At 38.6% G+C, this 27,574-nt stretch overlaps 1 protein-coding gene across 11 annotated transcripts in view; it reads left to right on the top strand.

The window, feature by feature from the left end:
- Window positions 1–27,574, top strand: part of SDCCAG8 (SHH signaling and ciliogenesis regulator SDCCAG8) — a 198,378-nt gene that overhangs the window by 99,725 nt on the left and 71,079 nt on the right. For 8 of the 11 annotated variants that reach the window (XM_016151238.2, XM_016151241.2, XM_036235347.1 and 5 more), the window contains 2 exons: window positions 16,242–16,369; window positions 18,462–18,570. In XM_016151238.2, the coding sequence (XP_016006724.2) occupies window positions 16,242–16,369; window positions 18,462–18,570 (237 nt within the window). Of the gene's footprint in view, window positions 1–3,628; window positions 3,691–16,241; window positions 16,370–18,461; window positions 18,571–27,574 lie in introns of those variants that run through there. The other 3 variants (XM_016151247.2, XM_016151248.2, XM_016151249.2) reach the window with 3 other exon arrangements.

The following is a 27,574-nucleotide window of genomic DNA, read 5'->3' on the forward strand; positions in this document are numbered from 1 at the left end:
AGGAATTGATTTGTATATTATGGGTTAAGTTTTTCAAAGCAGTAATAGAGCTGCGTGTTAATATATAGCTTATAATTGAAATGGTACATATTTGTACATTTTAAGCATTTCAGTGTAAAATTTCTTAATTGGAATACTCTTTCCCTTGGCTAATTCATTAGTGAAAATATTTATTCCTCAAGTTAATGCTGTATAGTATGAAACAATTTTTACATAGTGTAAGCTTGTTTATGATATTTTGGTTTCACTTTAAAACTTTTATTTTGCTTCTTATACATATAGTTCATACTTGATATAATAAGAAGTGCAGACACACATGAACGAAATACATATCAGCTGTCTGGGTTTACAAATGATCATTAAAACACCCCGTCTTACTACTTTGACTCCAAATTATTGTCTTCCCGAACCCAAAAGTAATTTTCACAAGTACATTACACAACAGAACTTCATCTTCTGCGGTTTGCAGTAAAGGATTTAAATCCATGCCGACAGTTCATTTGACAATGACCTTGAGGGGCTTTGCTTCTTGAAGAAGAAAGCAGAAGCTTGCGGTAAACAAAGTTCACTTCTGACAGATGGATTGAATGACAGAAAGGTTGCGAGTGCCAGAATAGCCCTGGCAGAGGAGGAAATGTTCAGTGGAATCCAACAGGAGAGGAGGTGTGAACAGGTGCAGGGTTGCTGACGGAAGGGGAACCAGATGGAAGAAGCCAGAGCCAGTTTATTTAAAGGAAAAGGCAGAAAACATTGAAAGGCTGTGCGATCAGTGGCTAAAAGTGTTCATAGAGGAAGGTAAAAATTCACAAAGCAAAACTGCACAGTGGGGTAGCTAACACTTAGCATAATGGTAGTAATTTGTGAGTTTAGTTTGGAAGTTGCAATTGAAATACATTTATCTTGGCTCTTGACACCATCAAGTATAGATATTTGAAAGTTGTTTATTTTTTTTTTAAGTTTCAAAGCTTTTTTTTTTTTTATCCATCCATTAATTTAATTTTTTCCAGCCAGAAGCTCCGTCGTGATAATACTAAGATTGTGTCGTCAGCTAGGAAAAGAAAAAAAAATTTAAAGTGAAGTTTAGCATTCCATTCAAATTTATCTTGTGATGCCTCAGTTTTGTTCACATATGGGAAGCAAATGCATGCATTGCTGGGTGACATCTGTAATATCTAAGAAATTCGCAGTGTTAGAATAGATGCTGTTGGTTGCTTTTGTTGTTCTGAGTCTCTGTTCATTTCGAGGAGTCCGGTGCGTGTGTCTTTGATGCTCTAAAATAGACGTTTGCCTGCCGTGATCTGCAGGTTGATTTCGGTTTCAGAGGTTGCCCTCATTTCCGTTGACTTTCTGTGACCTGCCTTGGGGCAGACCTGCAAACTCTAGTATCACTGACAATAGGAACAGTAGATGGGGCAGGAAGGACTTCTTTATTTTCTCAGACCCAGTAAAATTAAACTTTTTTGCAAAGCAAGACATCCTTGCTAATCATCTGCCTGGTCACATGCACGACATTTACGTGGGCCCTCGTCTGCCACTCTTGTCCTTGAAAAGTTTTCTATGTTACGTTTACTGATAAAGAGACGCCAGTAGAGGAGGAGCTGTTAGGATGCAATCAGCAGGAAGGATGAGGAAAATGCACAATTATTTTGAGATTTTTTATGATCTAGTGATTTATCCATAAGAATTTCTGTGTGCTGTCACAAAGATTAAAATACTCAGTAAATTCAATAAGCACTGTAGTCACATTCCCCATCTGAGGGCAGCCTGGATCAAAAGATTATGTCCAATTGGGGGGTGGGGGGCATTTTTGATTTAGAGATGATGTCTGTCATCCATGACTTGCTTTTGTCAGTAAAAAGAAAGAACTGGTATTTGACTAGCAGTTATAGAAGATATTTACTTACATCTTTGTGGTCTGTGGAGATCAACACTATGTCTTGTTTTTAAGACTGGATGAGACTATATACAACTATATTATATTTGAAAGAAAAATATTTCTTCTAATGAAGGAAGTTATTTCTTCTAATGAAGGAAATTGATCATCTGTGTTTTAAAATCAGTTTCAAAATGTGCCTCTTTCCCCTCTTTGTTAGGCAGTTATTATCTAATAGATATTTTTATTAATCTAAAATTTTACATAAAATCGATTGGAACAGACTCACTTTAATTATAACGGGCTGATTTTGCTGTCTCCTCCATCATGGTTACTGAGTACCGTTATATAATGATGCTGCGAGTATGGTGCCGCTGTGTAAAATAATACCAGAAAACTCGCCCGAATTATGGGATTCAAATTGAAAGGTAGTGAAACGAAACTGCAACAATTAGCGTCATCGCTTGATATCCATACCACAGATTAAATCGCGAGCTCTTTATAGGTAGAACTAATAGCTTTCCAGAAATATGTAAGCTTAGTTGTACCCAGCATAGTGCCCTACATCACAGGGATCTTGCTTTTTATTTTTTTTTTTTTTTGAATGAAGGAATAATGGGTGTGTTGCTGTTCAATAGGCATCTATTCAACATTTATTGGGTCATATTCCATTTCAGCTACACTTTAAATTTTAAAAGGAAGAAGGCATGATCAATCTTTATAGGTATCCTATATCCTGGTAGACACAAGGTTCATGTAACTACATACTCTGTGAGTGTATGAATGTGTAAAATCTAGAAAACAGTATTTGGATTGAGAAACTTCTCTTAACTCAAGATTATCTTGAATAATTTCGTGAAACTACCCATCTAGTCCAACTAAGATGCAGAGAAGCTACGCAACTTGCCCAAAGTCAACAGTTGTTTGGTCGAAGCTGAAAGTCCACTCTCCCTTCCTTGCCCACAGGCCAGTGTTCCCTGCCTTCCACATTCGACTCCTTTGTCTTCACTGATAATGTGACTTGTCTGAATTAAACCCATTAAAATCTTTCTGTAGAAGCGTAGCACAACCTCTTGCTGAAGGGAAAATGATTTTCTTTTTGGACTTTGGCACATAGCTACGAGTTCTGGAAACAAAAAAGCAAGGGACATGAGCTCACAAACAGCAATGACAACTCCTTGGAACACTCCTCTTGGGCGTGGTAACAAAGATAGCTCCCAGGACACACTCCTTACTCTGTGAGGAGCACATTGCTCACATAATTCAATCTCCAGATGACACGACCCTTCCAGGTAGATTCTGCCACAAGCCCCATTTTACAGATAAGAAAACTGAGGTATACGGAGGCTAATACCTTGACCAAGATCATAGTGCTAGAGTAGAGGTGAGATTCAAGCTTAGGTAGTTAGGCTCCAGAATACAGTTTTATCCATCACATGTATTACCTCTGATGTGGGTATTGTGGATTCTGTGATCAGTTCCTTTTTGGAAAGTTGAGTGAAATAAGCTTCCTGACTATAGGGCTTCGCAGAGCCTTTAATATGCTAACACACATTGTGACGCCCTCAAAAAGGAATTCAGTTTTCAGTGTTACCAAATTTATATGACTAAAAGAAATTTTTCTTTTAAATCTCCGCATATCTCCCAGGAATCAGGTTTTGGGGAATACACTTTGGGAAAAGCTAATTTAAATTATTTGTGGTAGGAGAACTGAGAATAATCACATGGGAATTATTTGTTTTCTTATCTTGTCAGTGCCTCTGGACTTCACTCCTGGCTATCACCCCCCACCTTACTTTCATTCATGAAGAAATCAGGTAGGTAGGTAACTTCCCATTCAGACTCAGTCAAGCCTCTAAAGCGGAAGCGAGAATAGGGGAGCATTTTTGACCGTTACTTGAACCATTAGCTGAGCCAGAGTCACATTACGATGAGTTCTTCCACATATACTGTTCCAGCTTTGCCTTTATATGTTAATAGTTTTTCAAAATGAATTCGACAAATAACTAGATGCCAGTTACTTCATTGAATTTAGGCGCCTTTCAAAGCTTGACTCTTAGAATAAGATTTCATAGAGTGAAATATTATGGACACTTTTGGATGTAAATCCTTTCAGACAATCTTCTGCCAGGAATTACTGGCCCAGACTTAAAGTCTGGACCCCTACATCACGCTCTGCAATAGTCTTTATTCACCCTCAACCTTTGGTACTCGATCTCCCTCCCTTCTGTGCATTTCCTTTCCTGTATTCTGAAGAAATGAAGCAACTCATGGCCAGTAAGCTCTAGAAGGCGAGAAGTTTAACACTTGTAATGTGTTAATTTTCTGTAAATACCCTTAGAGGTGCCTATAATTTGTAATTATATCAAGCAGCTTCTATTGGTGAGATTTTCTATAAATAATGATCTTGTAATGAGAGTAAGCCTAGAATTGTGATCCTCACAGGGGCTTACTGTGTGTGAGCCTGGCTTTCTCATCTCCCCCTTCTCTGGGTTCTCAGATTATATTTCTAACAGCAAATAAACTCCAGCAATTTTTGTAGAGTTTTGGAACCATACATAGGCTTATTTGTATTCCACAAAGTGCAGTTAATGTTTTGCAAAAAGTGGAAACTACAAAGGCAACAGATTAACTCACCAGGCAGTGGGATAATTTATTAAACTGGCTGACAGATTGACTAACTAATATGACTGCATGGTCCTCTTGATAAACTTTGAAAGTGTTAGTTTCTTACTAGAAACAAGTAATTAACGAATGATATAAGGGTGATTCCTGGCGATTCGGGGAAGAAATCTGTGGGGAAAAAATCTCTCAGAGAATCTGCTATTTCCCATTTAACAATTATGGAAAGACTATTAGATGATAAAGATTTTCCGATTGTATGCACATTATCTTATTAGGTATCTGTAGTCCATGTACATGACTGGACATTTTTCTGTAATTTTCCAGCTTGGTCGTATGGAGTAGTTTTTAATATGCTTTATAATTTTAAAAATGAATACATATTTTGGGAGATGCTTCAAACCAGATCTGATTTACCACAAATAAAAAAAGTCATGTCACTCACATTTGTATAATATGGTGAATATACAATACCATTCTCCATAGTGTCTCCTTTGAAGTAATGATGACTGCCTGACTTCAGTGAGAAATCTGTTGAGGTAAAAAAAAAAAAAATGTTATTTTGATAATTTTTTGCTTTTTTAATAAAAATTATGAGGTTTGCTATCTTCGTGAGGCACTTAAAGTTAGCAGTTCAAGGCAACATGGCTCTTTTACTTTGTGGAACATCAGGATTGACAATGAAGCTTTGCTATAGGGAAGGAGACAGAGGAGCTATGCGCAGGCCAACACTGAGATACAATGGGAGCCACAAAATGCAAACCACATACGGAATTTAAGGGTTCAAATAGGTAGATTTTTAAGAGAAACGGGTGAAACTAATTTTATTAACAATTTAACCCACTATAAAGAAAATAGTATCATTCCGACATGTAACCAGTATAAATTTTTAGATTTTTTAACTGTTTTTTTTTTTAATTCTTCACAATCCAGCATGTATTATTTACACTTGCAGCACGTCTCAACCACGTGCTCAACCACGTGCTCAGTAGCCACGCGTGGGCCGCGGCTGCCGCTGGAGCCCCCGCCGCCCCCGCCCTGTGTTCCTCCGTTTTCCTGACTTTCCCACAGTGCCTGATGGCAACGCAATGGGTTTCTCATGAGCATCAACCCCGAATTCTATTTCTACAATAACTGGAGTCATTCTATAAGAAGAAGAAAATCATGTCAGCTTGCTTTTTAATTTTGGAGCCAGCAGTCAGACTAACTGTGCTTCGGCCTTTTTTGAAGACCTGTCACTTCGGGGAGGAGGGGGACGGGGGGAGCCGCCCCTTCCTGGCCGTTACCTGAAGAGCCGCTGAGCAGTTCGCTGCCCTAGCAGCTCACTGCCACGAGTTCTTCCACATCTTACCGTCCCATCTTTGCCTGCGCCTGTTAGAGTTGTTGCTAATAAATTTGACAATTAAATGCCTAGATGCCATTCCATCGGTTGAATTTAGATCCTTTCAAATGGTGATCTGTGCCGGACATTGCCCAGATCGTGATAATATCACTTCATTAAATGAGGAAATGAGCGTTAGACTGAGGTTCCCTTCCAACGTCAGCGCTGGTGTGTGGCGGAGCCAGGGTTTGAATCCAGGTCCGTGTGTGTCCAGAACCCAAGCTCACATCCACTGCACGATGCCACGTCCTCCTGTGTAGCTTTTATCAGTACATCGAGGAAGTCGTTTATTCGTTCCTCAAGGTCATTTGTCTTGGAGATAATCATATTGATTGTTATACTCTGAGGAGTCATCTTCTAGGAATTAATAATGGTAACAGTAATAATGGTACTAATTACTATTTTGGACACTTGTGATATGTCACTGCTGTACTAAATATGAGGAGTCCTATGAGGAGAGGTGCTGTTATGAACCCCATTTGCATTTGAGAAAACGCACTTGTAGGGTAAGTGACTGGCTCAGGTACATAGCTAGCAGGTGGAGTTGGGACTCTGGTGCCAAGTCTGGCTGACACCAAGCCTGTGCCCTTAACCCCTGCTTCCCTGGGTACAAATGAATGACCCAGCCCTGCTGGCAGCAGAATTTACATGCTCAGGAATAAGGGCCAAGACTGCTTTTAGAGGTATTTTAGGGTTTACGTGCATATATTTCTTTCCTGGTTTGGGTAGGTCAGGATAGGCTGCCTCGTGGGAATGAGCGTGACGAAAGATCTAGACTGAAGGTAACGGAAAGGGCAGCCCTGCAGCTATGGGGGTAGTGAGGACGGCGACCTAGACGTGGCCAGAGGAAGAGGAGAATCCTGCAAATTCGGTACCAGGGCAGAGGAGACAGTGAAGAATGCAGACGATAGTTATAAGCAAGTGCTATAAGCCCCTTAGAAATAATGTCAAATCATAAAATGACTAAAAGGATAGATGTTGTGATGAGGAAAATGACCTAATTAGTGTGGCAAGAATGATGATTTTCTAATTTAGAAGAGTGAGAATTATACTGGAGAGGGAATCTGAAAACCTGGGCTCAAGTCAGTTTTCTGTCCTGTAAATGTAGCACTTCTCAGCTCCAGAATTGTGTGCAAAAATGGAGATCTGAATCAAGATCTAAAAATGAACTGTTTTTTGTTGTTGTTGTTGTTATCAAGCCAAGGTTAGTGAACAGAAAACAGTCCTAATACATACAAACATATTGAATGGTTCACAAACATATTAAAGGCACATCACCTCAGCAACAATGAAAACTCTACTATGCTTATTACTCACTCAAACTTTGACTCCTGGTAAATTCAGCCATTTGGCAGATAGCTACAAACTGAAATATAAATTAAAAAGTACTTTAAAGAAGCAAATAATTATTGCAAAACACTGGCACTTTTCTGTGTGAAAGCAGTGGAACTATCCTAAGATAACATTTCTAGATATTTTTTTCAAAAAACATTCAAAACAAAACAGAAACCGTGGCAGTAATTCACAGCAAAACCACCAGTAAAAAATTACAAGAAGCAGATCGGTAGGCTTCTGTGTACTTTCTGGTCCTTTAGAAAAGCATGAGAGCTTTTGTGTAACAAATATCATTGAGTGCCTCCCGTTTCCAGCCACTCGTTAGGCACGTGAAGATGTCACAATGAGCAGCAACCCCTAGGAGCTTCCCAGCAGCAGGAAGAACAGTGGCAAACAGGCCTGCCTCATGTGAAATTGTGAACCTTGATTGTCAAGAGCTTGTTACGTTGAGTGTAGGTTGCTTAAGGAAGCAAAGACCTAATTAACATATTTCAGGCATACTTCTACTGCAAATAGATTTCTGTGGATCTGATGCCTGGAATAATTTCTCATATGGACAGTCTGTCTCCCAGCATTCCAAATGAATGAAGCATTACTCCGTCATGCTTGAGATATTATAAAATGTATTTAATAATTGTACTTCTTGCTATTATAGCACATTTCTGAATAAATTTAACAGCCACAATATAACCAATATGTTCCCAATTTAATAATAGATCCTAGAAATTAATTTCAAAAACATTTATTTAATAGAAAAGAAACTTTTCAATCAGCCATTCTGCAATTTGACAATGATGCATATTCATTGACAGGTTACAGAAGTGCCATTATATAAAATGTAATGTATAACATACTACTGATGTGTGATTTGAAGTTACTCATCAGAAGGACTGTTGGGAATAGGTAGATAAGCTGATATTTTCCAGAGAGGAGAGACAAGAATGGGCCAAAGTTATTAGTTTACACAGAAAAGTCAGAGATGGAAAATATGAATATTTTGACAATATGAAGATGCAAAGGCAAAATCATGATCTAATTTATTTTGTGCAATAGCATATTCGTCCCCATTCTTGAGTTTGAATCGGGCCTAAGGTGTCGTAAAATAGAGTGCAGGAGGCCCTGACTTGCTCCACGCAACCACTAATGCGTCAGAGACCTCTGAGCCATCAAAAAATTTTAAGGCCAAAAGTGACTGAAACGTTCGTTGATGGCTGTTCAATCTCAGTATCTACCTGTGGTATCTACTGTATTTAAGACACAATGACAGAAGTTGCTCTTGCTGCTGTCGTAGTAATAAGTGCTCCCCTGCTTCTGTGTTGTGCCTTCCCCCCCCTGCTCCCCACATTGCAGCCAGAGTGCTCTTTCTAAAGCTCGAGTGTGATCACAACACTCCCCTGCTTAAAACCCTACATTGGCTCCCTATTTCCCTCAGGATGAAGTCCTTAAAAATAGCTGCGTGTTCTGGCTTCTGCCTACATTTCCAGTCTCGTCTTTCTCCAATCTCCCCTCCACCAACTGCTCGCTCCTACCCCCAGCATATATATTCCGCCCTCCAGTCGTGCCAGAACTGCTTGCAATTTTTCCAGAGGCACCTGGTTATCCCTCCTCCCGGATCTTTGCTCCACTGTCCACTTCATTCGTAACAATATGCATCTCATTCTTTGGATGGCTAACTCCAACTCATTTTAAGCATCTAATTTCTTAAGCTTCCTGCAGTCCTCCCTCTCTGTCCGCAGCCACCCTCCAGCGCCTGTCCTGTCCTCCTGTCTGATAGCAGGAATTTAGCCCTAGGTTAGTATTTACTGTGCTCATTTAGTTCTTCTTTCTCGTCTGTCATCTTCACTGGACTATGAACTCTGAAGGCGTGGTCCAGGTCTGCGTCTCGTGTGCCGATGCATCCCAGGCTTTCGTGCCTGGCACAGAGTAGGTGTTTAAGTATGTGTTGAATGGATGACCAACAGAGTTTGACTAAACCCTTCATGTGAGGCCATGGACTGGAAAGGATGCTGAACTTAGAGTAAGGAGATGGGTTCTAGGTCTAACTGTGTCCCTTAGAACTAGCTGTGTGGTGTCAAGCAAATCTCTCAATTCTCTGAGCTTGACATGACTCATCTGTCAGACAGTGGTATCTGTTCCATCTTCCTGCCGTACGGACTTGTTATGAATAGAGAGGTCAATGCATCTGAATGTGCTTTGAGAGTAGAAAGCAGACACTGTGGAGGATAATGAGATGGTAAGAGGCTGTGGTTTTAAGTGAATGGGAGTTGGGCAGACGGTGTGTAGAAGCAGGTCATATCTAGTCAGGAACACCCTTTATTGCCTTGAAGGTAGGTTTTCAAATTATTTTGGAGATACTGTAAGAGAATGTTTTTGGAGGGAAAATTCTTTCAGGGATGTTTCTGTTATTTCCTTTTCTTTTGTGTTTGTTTCTTTGAAAGAAGTTGACCTCCTTTCTGTTTCTGCTTCGTTTCCCAGAAGTGACTCATGCTCCCATCTGAAAACTCGTCTTTCAACATTGTGCTGAAAATTCAAAATTCTGACATACTTTGCAGTGAAACAAATAGAAATATATGATGCCATCAAGTTTTTTGCATACTTAAGGAAGTAGAGGTTACTGAATCCCAGTTCCCATGTATTTCCTTATTTCTGTTTGTTCCGTTCCGGTATTTCTGCATTTGCCTAAACACGAGAATGTAGCCCCTGTTAGCTGTAAATAAGCGTATGTTTTTGTCTCCAACATGGAGGACATCATGCTCTCTACTAATTTACTATATTTTTATTTTGTTATTATCATCAGTAACAATAATTAAACTAAATTAAATTATTAGCCAAAATAAGGATTATCTTATCCCATTCTCTTCATCTAATCAGTGGGCAGGAGGATCCTTAAACCAGTGGTACTTGCTATCTGTTAACAGTTGTGGATTCATTCCTTCGTTCATTCATTCCTTCATCAAATATTTATTGATGATACAACCCTGTGCCAGGCAAGATTCCAGGCTCTCGAGATAAATTAGTAAACAAAACAAAGTTTTCTATTCTTTAGGCACTTACATTCCGGATAAGATGTGCATGCCTTATCTCCCCTAGGAGTCTGTGACCAGCTGGAGGCAGGGGATGTATTTGTGAGCTTTTCAGTGTTTTCACAAAGGTCGATATGTTTCTTAAAGGAAGATGCAACTAATCGATGGTGTTATTGTGGGAGGAAGTGACCCAATAACATAGGGTACAAATGGGAAAGGAGGAGAACTAACTTGGGATTTAGCTCCCAAGATGGATAGTGAAGGTATTAAAGAATACACACACACCTATGGATAATTGAAATAAGATACTTATTATCCCTTCAACCTTCTCTCATTTCTCTGCATCCCTGATCCAGTAAGAGATTGAAGCATAGAGATTCAAACTGTGAACTTTATTTAAAGTCAGGTAGGCTTAAATTTCGTGGTGATGCCCCTCAATAATCAACAGGCTGCGAACAAATTTATAACCTCTCTAGGTCTCAGTTTCCTCATTCATAAAGTGAGGCTAATAAGAGAACCTACCTCATTGGGTGGTGTGAGGAGTAAATAAAATAATACATGTAAAGAGCTTAGCTTAGCTTATGGTAAACATTAATAAATAATGGCTTACTAAGATTATTAATTCTCTAAGATAGGATTTTTTTCTGTCCTATTTGAGCGAAGAACCCCAGGACTAAAATAAGTGGTCACATAGGCAATAAAGAGGCAGATGGACCGTTTCTACTGTATTCCTTTGCCTCTCAATATGTAACTTTCCCAGAACACAAATAGAACCAACTAAAGATTCTGTGCATGCATTTGTAAAACAAACAAACAAAACAAAAAAGAAGCAAAACAAAACTGTAAGCAAATATATAGTTATGAATAGATTTGCTTCCATATAGGTTAATAGTTTTGAGAGTACTTCCTGTGTTTTCTACTCTGAGCAAATGAGTAAATATGTTGAAGATAAATGGGATCCAGGTTTTTCACTGCTAAGGAAAAAAGTTAGTAGTTATGAAAAGAGGGGAGACTAGGTTCTACTATGTTGTTTGACTGGCGTTGGAAATACAAGTGTGAATGTGTATGTGTATATTCACATAAACACGTATAAAGAAATTTATGTCTACATGTCTATGTGTATGTTCACATCCTGGCTGTGTCTACTAAGGTGACCTGGAAACAAAGACTTCTCAGTGGCAATGAGCACCACCTAGTGACAGATCTTGGTTTCTAAATACCATTCTTCACTAAAAGGCCCAAGAGTTCCTTGGACAAGTACTGATTCCAAAACCGGTCTAAGGACAAGATGAGCCTGGAAAATCCTATGGGGACAGAAAGCCAAGAAATACACAAGAATAGTGGAGATATATCACGTAGGAACCAGCTTAAAGTGGTTTTCATTGGCCAAACCTAGGATGAGTTGAACATAAAAGTAAATAATGTTCATAATAGATTATAACCCACTGAATAAAATAAGAATCCATAACTCCAAGCGGATATCAATAAATTAATAAATGGTAGAGAAAGGAAAGCTCTTCCTTAGAGCACAGTGTTAACTAATCGATAAGAAAGAGTGTCAGAATAGAAAAGTCATCACTGGACATAAAACTCGTAGTGAGAGTTTGATGAGGAATAGGGTATTTACGTGGTCTTAGCATCTCCCAACAAATTACCTGTTACATAATTACAGACAGGGATGTAGTAACTTTACAGCGGAGAAGCTACCCGCAGTGACACACCGGCTCATGAAAGCTGATTCTGTGTCTTTTGTCCCAACTCTGTATTCAGTGTTATTGTTTTGGTAGCCTGAAACCAGCCATGGTAGAAGTATTTACACTAAAAATTGGTAAATACTGTAAATAAGGGATTTCCCCACCCCGAGACACATTATTAAACATTTCCCAGCACACCACTGGTGTTGACCAAGTGGTCAAAGGTAAATAATATCGCCAATACTAGGACAAGTGGCCATGATGTGCCTTAACTCACAATAGCACCCCACACCCCTCTGCTACTTCTCCCTGTAATTCTCTCAGGAATGGTTCTCAAATAGTAAGTAGTTGTAAATGGTCTCAGAAATTTTGTCACATCTGTGTGCTACTGTCACAAAGCTCTCTATATTGTACTTCAAAAGGGAAACATCTTTTAACCAAAAGGGTTGTATGTCCAATACTAGAACTTCAGTCAGTAAAAAGTGAATAGAATCACGGCAGATGGGATTGGTGCCTCAAATCGCCACCACTGCCTCGTCCTTGCTCTCCGCCTTGAGGCTTTCATCATTTCCGTCCCAGACTCAGTGATGAACTTTAGGGTCATCAGAAATTTTTAGTTTTTAATGTAACTGTAAATTTTAAAATGTACTTTAAAAAAATATATTTTCATTAAGTCAATTCAAAAATATTCAGCATATTTTTAAAGAGCAAAATTTAGAATAATAAATGATATAGAAAAGTTGAGGATCGGAAGTGTAAAGTTAATTCTTCAGTCCCGTGTTTTTAGTGGGATGATAAATATTGTGGACATTTTTAGAAAATCAAGTAAACCAGAACTATAATTAGAAAAAAGGAGTTAGTATAAGGACTAAGTATGAACCTCTGTGTATACTTAGCCCAAGTCTGAGGGCTATCCAGTACTTGTTCACTCATTTTAACTTCTAATTGTTATCAAAAAACACTGACATATCCTACATGTACATCTGTGATCACAGGGGATGTTCCTGTTCTAGTATATTTGCTCTTTTTAAAAATCAGCTCTTTTGAGATACATTTAAATATTATAGAAGTCAACAATTTTAAGTGTGCAATTAAGTGTGTTTTGACAAACTACACAGTTATGGAACCATCATAATCACAATCTAGAACATTTCCATCAACACAAAGGAGTCCCCTCGAGCCCGTCCCCGACCTGCAGGTCCTGGCGGTGCTGACCCGTCACTGCAGTGTTTACTTTGCTAGAATGTCACATAAACGAAATTGTAAAACAGGTCTTTGGTGTCAGGCTTCTGTAAGCATATGCTTTTGCGCTTCATCCATGTGTTAAACGTAACTGTATAGTTCCTTTTTATTGCTACTCTTGCCAGTATTCCATCCTAAGTCTGTCCCACAATTTGTTCACCCATTTAGCAGTCAATGGACGTTTAGGTTGCTTCCAGTTCTTAGCCCTTAATAATAAATCTGCCGGTCTCATTTTAATAACAAGCAAGAAATAATTTACCACCATTGGTTTTATTTAAATTTGTAAAAAATACGGCTAACCACAAGCCTGGTTAAATGAGGTCATCGACGTTTCGGGTGAGAACGGAATGAAAGCCAGTCGGGAGACTGGCTCAGCTTTTCCTCACGGAGCCTTCACACACCTGGAGTTAAGCTCTCGGTTCTCCATGCCTAGGTAGTTATTTCCCTCGTACCTTGCTTGGTGTATTTTCCCTTCTACCTTCTATTTTAGCCATTTTGAATTCTCTTTTGGGGTAAGGATTATGCCATATTTATCTTTATTTGACCCAGTGCAGAGTGTCTGTCAAATAATAGCGTTAAAATATATGCAAAATGGATTGATTAGGATTTTTCTCTAATCCCTTCTTTGGATACCAAAATGGCTATTAATTCTTCCAATCCGTTATTGCATACCTCTAGATTGTTATAAAATAGGTTTTCCTAAATCAAAACATTTCAAATGCCACCTGTGCCTTCATATCACTTACACCATAACCTTTGAGCAGATTTCTAATTCTTTATGACCCTCTCTCTTTTTTTTTTTTTTCAGCTATAATGTGAGAGGACTTGATTGACAAATTTGAGGTTCCCGTTCAGTTCTAACCTTCTAAGGTTTTGTAAAAAGCCTGCTGGTTCAGAAAGAACCTGCAAGGGAAGAAAGCAACATTGTAGGAAGGGAGAGGATGAGTCAAGAAACGAAAGTGGATGTGTAACTCAGCATCTGTTTATAGAGCATCCTTTCACATTGTTTCACTTTATTAGGAGAGTCATAATCACCATAGTTCTTTTTCTAGAGTAAATTTAGGATATCAGTGATTAGGTAGCTGCTCATTGTAAAAACTGATGAAGGGACCGGCAACGCCTTTATGTAGGTGAATCATAAACCCAGTTCGCAAAGGATAATTCCAGTTATGATGTTGTCTCTCTATAATTATTAATCATGCCCCTTTTCACTGTCAAGTGGGTGTTGGTGTTGAACAATGCATTTTATGGTTACCCAGTTGTTAGAGATCCCCGAGACCCAGGCCTCCCTATCTGCATCCCCTGCTCTGACTCGGGGTCTGACTGTATACAGAGTACTGAGCTGGGCTCAGGGTGTAAAGAGACAAAGATGACAAAGGGGGCAGGCATGTAAACCAATAACTAAAGTGCAATAAATGCTGTCCCAGTAGGACGCATGTGTACACAACATGTACGGAGGTCGCTGAGGAAAGAAGAGTCAACTTAGGAAAGAATGGAAGGCGAGGGGAGGTCTCCAGCAGTCCTTAGAGGGGCAGTGTGAGTCGCGCAGGGGCACAGGGGCTGGGAGTGGGGGACACATCCCAGGAAGACAAAGAGACCCGTGCAGTGACCCATGGCCAGAAAATACGCGGTGTGACTGCGGAGGCAAAAAGCGGGCTCGTGTGACTGTCAGTTCAGTGCGACATAGCGGTTTGGAACTGGGTGCGCGGCCAGACCTTGGAGCAAGTCCGAGGGTTGTCGCTATTAGAAGAACCAGAAGGGACCTTATCTCACGTTTAGCGCGGAGCCCTGACGATTCCACTTGAGTGAGGTGTAGCTGCATTTTCATTCCGGAATTTTACATCACAACATTACCACGTGCATTGACCAATTTCAATACAATCCTTCCTTATGTTGCTTTATAATTAGAAACCAGCGAATCGAAGTTCCACAGCGGTACATACACTAGGAGCGCTAGCTTTATGGAATTGTTTATTTTCAGTTTGGCAAAGGCAAGGCAGTAAGTGTCTCGATTAGTAAACTAAAGCAGCATGGATGAGAAATGCCCACAAGGAGATCAGGAGTGAGAAACAACTAAGTCAGTTAATTGAAGGAAATCCTCATAGTACTTACCCATATTTAGAGCCTGAGAAACCAACGTAGTGCGCACGCGCGCGCGCGCGTGCATGTGCATGTGCATGTGCATGCGTGCGTGTGCACGCGCGTGCCTGTGCGCATGCGCGTGCGCGCGCACGGCGTCAGTATCCACAGCGCTGCCAGCCCCGAGGTCCTTCGCATTCTTCCGGTTCTAATTGTTCAGGAGGCTCCTCTTTAAAGGAGACGCTGTGATTAGATACTGACCACTGCGTCCCAGTGCGATGGGTCAGTTTCCCATCACAGTGGGATGGGCTACTGGCTTTATGAAAGCTTCTCATTCTGCAATTTTTCTCAACACGACCCAAAAAGGGTTTATTATGAAATGCTGGGGGAAGTTATTCATCTTCATATTCATATTTATGTATTCATATTACATGGCCTAATGTGTGAAACTCTTTAACGAAAACATGCATGTGGAACCGCAGAATCCTGTTCTTGCCCCTAGATAGAATCCCCTACATTGTATTTGAGATTCCATGTTAAGTTCGGGAGTCAGAGTAGGGGTGTCTACAAAGCTGAGTTTCCAGAACTTAAAGTTTCAATGTATTGAGCATTGCTATTCCTATAACTCCAGTACCTTGGGGAAATATTAACCGTTTAGAAGATGAAAGACTAATTGGCGGCACAGAACATTAAGAACATTCTAGAGAAAAGTGCGTTTTAAAGTTACAAAACACCATTTTTCAGTCGCCACGACATTTTGATTTTTTAAGTTGCACGCGTAGCCCATTTGGGTTCACGGCGCGTGTTTAGCACTGTGTGACTGGTCGCTTGGATTTTCCCCTGAGGGGGGCGGGGGCGACAGAAAGAGCGTAGTCTTCTTATGCGGAACAGTTTATTACATCGCAGCTCTCTGTCTTCCGTCGGGGAGGTGATGGGGGCTCACGCATCTGCAGGTTCAATAAGTGTCTGTCTGTCTCCTCTCTGCTTTGTAGACTGGAAAAAGAGAGCATTCAGCAGAGCTTTAGCAACAAAGCAAAGGCCCAAGCCCTTCAGGCCCAGCAAAGAGAGCAGGAGCTGACACAGAAGATACAGCAAATGGAGGCCCAGCATGACAAAACTGGTAGGTGGTGGGGAAAGATTAGAGCCTGGGCACTCGCTCGCAAGCCAGGCCCACGCCTCACTGTGAAATGACATCAGGAACACCTGTAACCTTTGGCTGGCCGAAGGGAGCAGATGCTAACTACACCGGAGATTCCGAATTACATATTAGTTAGCGTTTAAAAGAGAAAATGGAAAGTATTGCCCACTGTCTGTTGATTTCAGAGTGCTGCTCTCACATCTGTTGCACCATCTGGATTATGAGTTTATTTACCTGTGTTCAAGAAACGTAAAGCTGAGAGAGACCACAACAAAGTAGAAAAACAAAGGGCTTGTTTTTGGCTGGGTTTTCAGGCACACATGTTATATAAAGAAAATAGCATCAGAAGCTCTGCGGGAAATGCTCTAAGCTTACAGTTAGAGTCTCCTGAATAGCATTGAACAGTTCCCACAGTACACACATTATAGCTACTCTAAAAGCCTAATGAGTTTGCTTCAGCATCCAAACTGGAGAAAAGCTTTAGCCATTAATCGGTTCTTAATTCACTGTCGCAGCTGGATGTAATTCAGTGGCTCCAAATTGATATGTTCCTTTATTTAATCTTTGCAGCTTCGAACATTTTTAGCATTTGTATGATTTCCCCACCTCCCCCAACCCAATCTAGAGTGATGTTTAATCCTTTGCATTCTTCAAGTTCTCACAACTGCTGTTAAAATTCACTAATACAAGGCATTGACCACAGCTGGCAGCTCGGCTAAAAATTGCCATCTTTCATCACATTGGCGCTATTCTGCAGAGCGAGTTGGCCAGTAACTCTTTACCTTTAATTTGAAAGTAAAATGCACTTTGAAAATAGGCAGTTTGATTCGTTCAGTCGAAGCATTATGTAGTTCTTTTCACTTTTGAGTTGTGTGTTCACAGACAGTGTTAGTCAAAACAAGACAGTGTCACTCATTATAATTCCACACCACATACTCCAAGCTGATTGTACTATTAAAACAAAAGTTTAATTGATCCTGTCTCTTCCAGAAAAATGTTGCTTAATTTTTTAGTGCCTTGATTTATTTTGCTTTGTATGCTATATGCTTTTTGCCAGTCCTGAGCTAAAATGAAAAAGAAATTAAGGACCTTATTAAACTTAGAGGTAATTTTCCCATGATTTAATGCATACCATATTTGATGACATGGTAAAAAAAATTGTCACTTATGCTATAGGTGAAAAATTGCTCATGTAAAATTTATTGAATAATCTCTTTACTTAGGCTAAGGTCATATTGACTCATGTAATTCCCTCCAATACTTTTAGTGGAGACTTTTTTTCTAACAGCGTTTGACTAGAAGAAATGAAAATCCGTCAGACTCAGTAGATGTTTTTCCACTAAAACAAAAGGGGGGAATTACAGGATAAGTTACTGTTTCCCACCGCTGCTAGCAGGATCTTAGTGATCACGGAGTTGGGCAGAATCTTTGGGCAAGACGGGACTATTTGCCTGCTAGAATCACCTTAACACCGCTTCCCTTTATGTTGCACAGAAATACCACATTCTGTCCAATTTCTTTAACCAGATCTTCACTGAAGCTCATACTGTTGACAATGAAATCAAATTACCCATTTCTCCTGCACAATTAGAGGAGTGTGTGTAAGATGGGGGGTGGCGAAGTCTGAGTGAGCACGAAGCACAGGGCATGAGCTGCGCTGTAGGAGAGAGTTCCTCGATGACTTCAGTTCCGAACTGTCTGGTTGGAATCATTTTTGACAGTGTTTACAGTAAAATTGTCAAAATAAAAATATAATATCTTGCATATTACAAAGATATACGCATCTATAACTCCACTCGAGGTATTTGACAATCTATTAACATGCTAAAACATTACACCAAGCTGGTATGATCAAAAAATGTTTCTGCTGTGTAACCATCAGAAAAACAAATGTCTCACGGGATTCAGTGTCCTGCCGGGTGAGCAGCCCTTTGACTTAGGATATTGACAGTGATCTAGTGGCTTCTGGGAAACGCGTAGCTGTCTTAATGCTTTACCATTCTGCATATGGAAGCACTGCAGAGTTACAGCCATAAACATCTTATGTTGGTGGGGGGTTTATCGTTATTTCTAGAAAATGAACAGTATTCATTGCTGACCTCCCAGAATACATTTTTGACAAAATTAAAGGAAGAGTGCTGTACGTTAGCCAAGAAACTGGAACAAATCTCCCAAAAAAGCAGGTAGGTAATATTATATAGAGTACTTTCATTTGTGGGAATCCTAGAATTCTTCCTTAAAAAACAACGTTTCTTCTGTTTTGGAGTCGAATCTCAAAAGTCGGTACAGCAGTCCCCCCTCATCCACAGGTTAGCTTTCTGCAGTTTCAGTGCTTCACTATCGACCATGCTCTGAAGATATTAAATGGAAAATTCTAGAAATAAATAATTCATAAGTTTTAAATTGCATGCCGTTCTGAGTAGTGTGATGAAATCTCGTGCCGTCCCGCACAGTCCCGCCTGGGACAGGAACCATTTCTTTGTCCAGCCCTGGCTGAGCTGTGTGTGTCCCCCCCTACCCCCCCACCAATTAGTCACTTAGTAGCCATCCCAGTTATTAAACCAACTGTCAAGGTATCGCAGCGCCTGTATCCAAGTGACCATTGTTCTCCTTAACAATGGCCCCAAAGCACAAGACTGGTAATGCGGGCAACTTGGACATTCCAAATAGAAGCTGTGAAGTGTTTTTTTTTTTGTTTTTTTTTTTTTTTTAAGAGAAAATGTGTGTAGAGTATAGTAAGTTACTTTGAGAGCTTGGGAGAGTGAGAGAGGCCACATTCACATAACTTTTATTACAGATTTTTGTTATAATTCTATTTTATTATTAGTTATTGTTAATTTCTTACTGTGCCTAATTTATAAATTAAACTTTATCATAGATATGTACATATAGGGGAAAAAAGTTTTTTCAGTCATGCATTGGGGTTCTTAGAACATATCCCCTGTGGATAAGGGGGAACTGCTTATTATATGTGTTGATATATTTCCTGTGAAAATATTTTCTCTGTATGAACATTTTCTTAATTGTCCATATGAACACATTACTCGTTTTGTGTGTGTGTGTGATTATGTATACATACTGTTATTTGACTTTTTCAATGATGAGGATTGAAAACTATGAAATTTCAGAACACAGGGTCAAGATTAGCAATTATTCTAATAAAGGATGCAAACAAATCAAGAGCCGTTTTAAAGTCTTATGTGGATACATGTAACACATTTTAATCTATTTTCATAGTTCTCCATAAACTCACTAAAGCTGTATTTTGGTTAAATTATAATAGGTGAAATCTGTATATATAAAAATGAAAGATGATGCTTTGAAATAAACCAAAATCATCCTTTCCTTCTCTTTCTGAAATCTTTTTTATGTTAAGAGAACTACTATCATTTATTTTATATGTATACTGCTCTCGTATAAATCCACTGATTGGGATCCTAATCAATTTTTTCTGCACATTTACTAACCAGATTATCTCAATAGATGAATTATTTTATATACTAAATCATAAGAAGCCTGAGTTGGCATCTCAGCTCTGACAGTAACTGTGTAATCTCAGACAAATTTATTTGACCTGTTCAAACTGTGGTTTCCTCTTGTAAATGAATATTGGATAGAACCCTTTGAATTGAACTATAAAAGGCAACATTCATATAATTAGCTAGATATCAAATGTCACATTACAATATAACCTAATGAAAAAATAGCCTGTAGATCTTCTCTTCTGTATTTTTCTGAAAATCAGATCTACACAGAGCCAGCAATATGGCTCAGCAAGAAAACCTACTGACTTAGGTGTCTCATTCAGAAAGAATTTCCAGGTGGATCAGAGCACACCTGATCACTCTGAGCCCTATCTTGAGTTCCTCAGTTAGCTAGCTGCCTTAGCCAATGGAATTCCCTTCTCAGAATCTTCCGAGGAATCAGAGGGCTTATGAATCCAGTTCTTTCTGCCCATAGGAAGGCGGATGCTCCTATAACCGCTAAGAATGTGCTCTGACGTGTGCTCCGTCTTAGCAAATACTAATTAAATATCTTGTTTGGGTAGCGGAAGACCTCAGGGTGTCATAATACCAGATATTTTCAGGAAATTTGACAAGGAAACCCACATGATTTTGTCATGGAAATGACTCATAAAGTATCAAAAGTAGTTATTCCCAAGAAGAAATATTTGATTTGCCTCACATAGATCACAAAGTAAATAATTTGTTAGAAACAGACCATATTATGTAATTTAATAAAAAAATTATATTGATCTGAGGTTTAAAGTATTAAGATTGCTTTGTGATTGATTATTGTTTAATTGTCTTTCTCTCTAAGGAGGCACAATTCAGGAAATTAAAGAGGATGAAAGAGGAAGGGGGTGCTATGTGCTTAGTACATATTATTTAATTCTCACCACAGCTTAAGACAAGAATTATAACCTCTTTTACAGATGAGGAAACCAATGACCACAGTGTTTAAATGGCCAGTAAGGGGGAAGCTACAGTTCTTAGATAGTTCTGGTTTCAAAGCCTAAGCTCTTTCTTACAATAACTATGATATTTTACATCTACTGTTAAAGAAAATCCAGGCCAAAGTGGTCGTGATGGGCAAGTTTGGGAAAGAAAAATTAATCTTTAAATCCCCATGGAAAAGTAGATGCTGCATGGCAGGTGAGCAAATAGCCCTGTGAGCTTGGGTTAACCTGTGCTCTGTACCTTTAGGTCCCCTTTTTCCTGCTCTGTCAGTTTCCCCTGTGCTGGTCTAGTGAACTTGAACCTCAGCCCCTCTCCTGCTCCTCTTGCTTCTGATTCCTCTAGCTCCTGACCACTGCTTTGTAAATTGAATGTGTTTCTTTTTGTCTGACACTCATAGATGGCACTCAATACATATTGATGGATGGATGGATGGAAGGAAGGAAGGAAGGAAGGAAGGAAGGAAGGAAGGAAGGAAGGAAGGAAGGAAAAAAGAAAAGGAAGGGAGAAAACAAGTGTATCGATACCCTTCGTTGATGACGCAGGCAACACACAGTACAAAACACTTTGGAATTCAGAAAGCACTAGGTTTGCATCTCGCTCTGCCACTTAGCTTCATTACCTTGTGTACATACCCTAATCTACTCACGCCTCGGCTTCTCCATGTGTAAAAAGCATTTCTAAAATCGCGTTGTAAGATTGTTGTAGGAATTAGAAATTTATGGAGCGATACACAGGTACCAACACACGTATAAAGCACCTAGCACAGTGCTGGCCACACACGAGTATTTAGTAGCCGCTGTCGTCATCGATGGCATTATTCGAAGGGTCTTCATTGGCCATTTGGGTATCATGTCACCTGCTTCACCCAGCTATTATTGTCTTTGTCAGGGTCTGAGTGCCATTTTCTGTCAGACATAAATTCTGTGCCACAATGAAAACCTTTTTCAAGGCAAAGCAGGATCAGGAAAATGTGGCTCTGGTTTTAGTCAGGCCCTGCTCCTTCGCCACGGTTTGTCAGTCTAAAGAATGAACTGGCATCTCTTGGAACATCACAAGTTGATCTGACAAATAGTACCCACTGGGGAAATCGTTCCTTATTATTGTTAAAACTTTAAAAGGCTTCTAAAGTATGTGTTTTATATGTTTCACAAGAAAGTAGGAGACAAGATAAATGGTGATTTCAGGGTTTTTTGTTTGTTTACTTTAAAATTTTCTGTTGATCCGGTCTCATTCCCTCTGTCTCTCTATGTGAAGACTGAGATTTTCAAGATTCACACAGAATTTCATGTTCCATTTTGATACTACTTTCTGCTTTGAAGCCACCTATATAAAACTTACAGAGCTCAGAGTGTTTGTTTTGAAATGAAAATTATAAATGTACCAAGCCCTGTAGAAACCCTCCAGGGGTGTGCCTCTACACACCCTATGCTAAACTTTTGTGATAAATTCCCCTGTCCTTTGAGGTGAGGAGATCTTGGAGTGTTTTGAGCTTTCTAAAGTGTTGTAATTATGCAAGCTCAGCCTCCAAAATAGTTATTTAAACTGTATGGCGCTTTCGATCCGGCTTTTCCTCAGAGTGCTGCAGTACAATTTTTCCTGAACGTAGGTGTATTTATTTTATGTTGATCCACAATTTAAAACACATTTTTTTGTTCTCTTTTTGTTACTAGTGACATTTCTCTTAACAGTTTCATGTTATTCAGAATCCCATGCTAAACAAATGCTTTTATACCATTTAAAATAGGCTCGCTTTTTCTTTCTTTTTTTTTTTTTTTTTAACTCACGGATCTAGACATTTGACTAGAGCCCATGCAGAGTGACTGGGAACGCAGACCGTCTGGGCTCACCGTCCCTGTCCTGTCTCACCCTTTACTCCAGCCTCATGCTGGGCTGCCCGGGAAGGTGTTTAGAAACGGTTCCTCCGCGTGTGCGTCTGTGTGCGTGTGTGCGCGTGTGTGTGTGTGTGTTCTCCTCCTTCGCATAATGGCCGTGCCTATCGCCTCTGTGCTCTGTAAACCCTCCAGAGCTTTGCACGGTGCTTTCTGCTTGGCGTGCAGTGTCTGGAACCCCAGGTCTGTGACTGGCGCGTCCCATTTTAAATCCAAAAACGAACTGTCAGTTCTGTGCATTTTATATGGCTTGTGTTTGACCATCAGACAAGAGAATGAATTTTGTTTTCTTTCGCTTGGCACCAGGCAGACATTCTGGCCGGTTTTAGCTGCAGCATAAACTTCAGCTCCCCTTTCGTTTACTCCCCAGGACTCTGAGGGCTTATTACAGTTAGAGGGTTGTTTTTAAAGTCGATGAGTGGAGATATTGAAATATCTTTGGTGCAACTGTGATTTTTCTTTATCAAAGTAAAGGAAGTGTGCCCTCTCCCCAGGCGCTTAGATGAATCAGCAGTAACATGTTTGCAGTGCAGTTTGCAGTGAGATCTAAAATGGGTCTGGGAAGAACGCAGAAAGGCTGGGCGCAGGCTGGGAGTGACTCTGGCAGCTGCAGAGTGGACATCAAGCATGTGCTCGATTTCAGCCTCTCAACACTTGCACGCTGAAAAGAACAGGATATAGAGCACAGAACCGGGGCTTCGTGGTTTTGCCTCCCTTTCTTTTCCATCATTGTCACTTTCTGTGTTGCTAGGCTCGTGGATTGATGTCTAACGCTACCCATTGTGTACTTGTGATTTGCGTTTTGTAATTAAGAGGAACAATGGGAGTCCATTGGGTCTCGTTATATATAATGGTTGGTTTAATTTGTTTCACTTCTATCTTGTTAATTGTAAATTGATCATTAAGATTTGAATTCTAATCTGTCACCAGGGTTGTGGGTATTGAGGCTAGAGCAATGATCCTGGTTTTAATCACTGATGATGAGAAACAAATTTTATAATTTTGGTACATATTGCAGTTCATATATTTTAACACTGTATTTTATGGTGTTATAAATATTGTTAAATGACTTTTAGTGTAGTTTTACTGTGTGGACTATAATGTATAAATTATATTACTGTTTTGGCAACAGTAGGTATCCAACTGTGTGAGTTTAATTGAAGTAAAGAACACACACCCGGCTGAACTATTTTTTTTTCCCCTTGCATGTTTAGATGTTAGGTTGGGATGCTACAAAAATTATTCTGCAAGAGGAGACTGACATCAGCCTCTGCTACTTGTTATCAAAAGTCAAATGAGAATCTAAGAGAATAAAAAATAAAGGAATCCTATTTTCCCTTAAAAAGCAGTTATCTCTGTAATCCTAATTAGAATAGTATAATATTACACTTCATGCAAATGCAATTACACAATATAACTGGTATGTAAAAATGCAGGGAAAAGTTCATGCTTCTGTAAAGCCAGAAATCGCCTAAATTTTCTATGAAAATGGATTAGAGTCAATTATCCTTTTACATGACACTAGAATAATCGTGCCACAAATGTAATCTCACACTAACATGGGCACTAGTAAGTTGACCCTTTGAACTTTGCAAACTACTAGTCATTCAATATATCATGGGCTCCAGACAGAGAAAAGATGATGTCCAAGTCCATGTACCATATTTTTATGGAACAGTGGAAGTTGGTAAGCAAATGACTGTTATAAACAAAGAAAAAATATGCAAAGCAGAAAAATATTGTAGCAATAAAATATCCAATAGTAATATGTACTTTACAAATAATATTTATATTTTTGGGATTCTGTAAGTAAGGCATTCTCGATATAGGACATTCGGATATAAATACAAAGAAGAATTAAGGAAAAAATTTCCTGTGACATTACCATTCAACTAATTTTTGTTAATTTTGACATTTTCTTTCAGCTATTTTCCATGTGCATATAAATGTGCATGTACACATAGGATTCTATTGTGAGATTATTACTATATATGCAGTTTTGCATTCAGTTTTTTTCACTTAATATTATCTAATGAACATTTTTCTACATCATTAAATACTATGGAAACATAATTTTAATTTATATACATAAGACATTTAAGATGTTTCTAATTTTTAACTTATGAATAATACAAGTATGTACAAAAATCTGAATTGTTGATGATTCCCTTCGTTAGGATGCTTAAAAGGGGATTGCTGGTCCAAAGACCATGAACTCTTTTAAAGCTATTAACATGTATTACTTCGCTCAAGAACTACACTGAATTCTGCTCAGAATGTATGTACATATTATATATCAATATGTGACCAAAAGAAATGAGAGATTAAAGAAGTGAGAGGCAATATCACAATATTGTACAGTGTTCTTTCTTTCTTTTTTTTTTTTGAGGGTAAAAAGTCTTGCTATTTTTATATCCTCCAAAAAGTATGCATATTGTCAGACAAATAAAGGCTTTTCAGTAAAGGCTTATTGAAATAAGCTAAATTCAGATTAAACGCACATAATAACTTTCTTGTATTATTATTATTATTTTCTTTTTTCGCAATTTTATTTTTTTAATTTTTTTATAGTGAACATTGGTTAATGAAATCCGATAAGTTTCAGCTGTATACTTTAACAGTAAGGCATATATATATTTACACTGTGTGTTCACCTCCTATAGTTAGATTTCTTTCTGTCACCACATATTTGACCCCCTTTACCCCATCTACCTTCCCCCCTCCCCTTTCCCCCTCTCCTCTGATAACCACTAGTCTATTGTCCATGTCCATGAGTCTGATTGTCCTGTTCATGTGTTGCTTTTAGGCTTATATTTCACATATAAGTGATAAAATGTGATTTTCAACTTCTTCTGTCTGGCTTATGCAAAGTATTCTGAGACAACCCCTTTAGAGTTGGACAGACCAAGTGTTTGTATTTGGGTATGGCTAATCATCATTTGGATAACCTTAGGGAAATCTTAGACCTCCTATTTACCTCACAGAGAAAAGGAAATAAACACTTACCTTGTAGGATTAATTGAGAGCATTAATGTAAAGGATGGATTTCACTATCTGGCATAGAGAAGGCATGCAATATTTAACTGCTATCTGGTTTTATTGTGCATTTCTTCAAATAGTGAAATTAAATATTTCATAAATGTTTATTGTCCATTTATGTTCTTTCCTCCGTGAATATTTTTTATATTCCTTGTTCTTTTTTTTTAATTGGAATTTTGATGGAGAGTAGGGATAGCACTTTATTAATCAAACGATGTTTCTAATCTTCATTTGTCTCCTTTTTTGTGTTCCCAGTTCTTCTTTTAATTTAAAAAAAATTTGTTTTTAGTTCTTTTTGCTGTTATGATTGTTTTTCAAAATTGAAGTGATTTTTTTTGTTTGTTTTAAATACATGTCCATTGTAAAAATTCAGGAAATACGTAAAAGGAAAAAAAATTTTTTTCATTCCAAATCCTGATACCTAGAGATAATACATATTAATATGTGGTACACATGTCAAAATATTTTTTAAATTATAAAAATGAATCATATGCTGATTTTTAATATTTTTATCTCTTATTAATACATCATATTTTAGGCCAATAAATAACACCAATAGATAGCTACATTATCAGAATAGCATCTTGACACTCCTTTGTGTGAGTAATGTAACCAGTCTTCTATTGACAAACTTCTGGGTTAAGTTTCCAGTTATTGGGTTGCAGAGCAAGGTTGCTTTGCAAAATAATGCTGCAATGAATATTATGATTTTTTTGTGCAAAGGTTTTATATTTTTATACTATAAAATCTGTTTCCCTTCTCACTTTTCTCTTAAAACATGACTTTTATTTTTTTGTGTGTGAAAATACCTGAGAAGAGATCATTCTTCTGCATTTTTTTCCTAATGTGGTTTAAGTTTTTTTTTTTTTTTTTTTTTTTTTTTTATCATTTGGGAATTTATTTCAGTGCATAGTACATATTGTAATAGGAGAGGCTAATCTTGGAAGAATACTAAATTAACAATTTTTATAACTGTCCCTAAATTTTTTTGTATCGTATATGATTTTGAAAGGAGAAATGTCAGTCACTATTTATTAACTAATTCAGACAATATCAAATATAGGTAAATTCTTATTAGGAGAAGCAAATGTAGACCGAGTGCCTGAGCCGAACTTGAAAATGAGATAATCCATGCCCTCATATATCATCTAGTAAGAAAGATGAGGCGTGGAGCACATCTCAGAGGAATAAATTATAAGTTAATGTATGCATAAAAGCTAGAGGTGGTTTCAGAAAATGTGCTGAAATGTTGAGAACTGCAAGATATTAATCAGAGCAAGCTTCCTTTGAGATGACACTTGACCCAAGATGAAAACGAAAATGAGGAATTAGGTGAACGAAAAGTGGGAGATGGCCTCATACATGTGAAGCAGTTTGATCCTCGGGATGAATTCTCTTAACAAAGCCAAGTCTTCTCTTGGCCAGGAAGTAAAGGCCTTTTCTCCCAGTGGAGGCACCCTTCCTTTGGAGGGAAATGATTTTACATCGAGTGTCTTACTTAAACTTCAGGAAACAATCCAATCGTAACCTGCTTCTTTAAGATGCAGGAGTTTTAAACTTCCAGTTCTAACCAGGGATCGTGATGAGATGGTGGCAGTGGAGCATTTTAAATTAAAACCAGGGCAGAGATACAGTTTTTCTTGGACAGACAACTTGCTGATCTTCACATTTTGAGATTTGAGACGGTCATTCAAGACGTTAAGAAGGTAACATATTTCCTGAGGGATATTAACCATCACCAAAGTAGATATCTGTGATCCCAAGAGAAATATGTGAAGATGAAAAGAAGATTGGTTTTG

This window comes from Rousettus aegyptiacus, unplaced genomic scaffold (assembly GCF_014176215.1).
Source record: "Rousettus aegyptiacus isolate mRouAeg1 unplaced genomic scaffold, mRouAeg1.p scaffold_m13_p_18, whole genome shotgun sequence".
Taxonomy (NCBI): domain Eukaryota; kingdom Metazoa; phylum Chordata; class Mammalia; order Chiroptera; family Pteropodidae; genus Rousettus; species Rousettus aegyptiacus.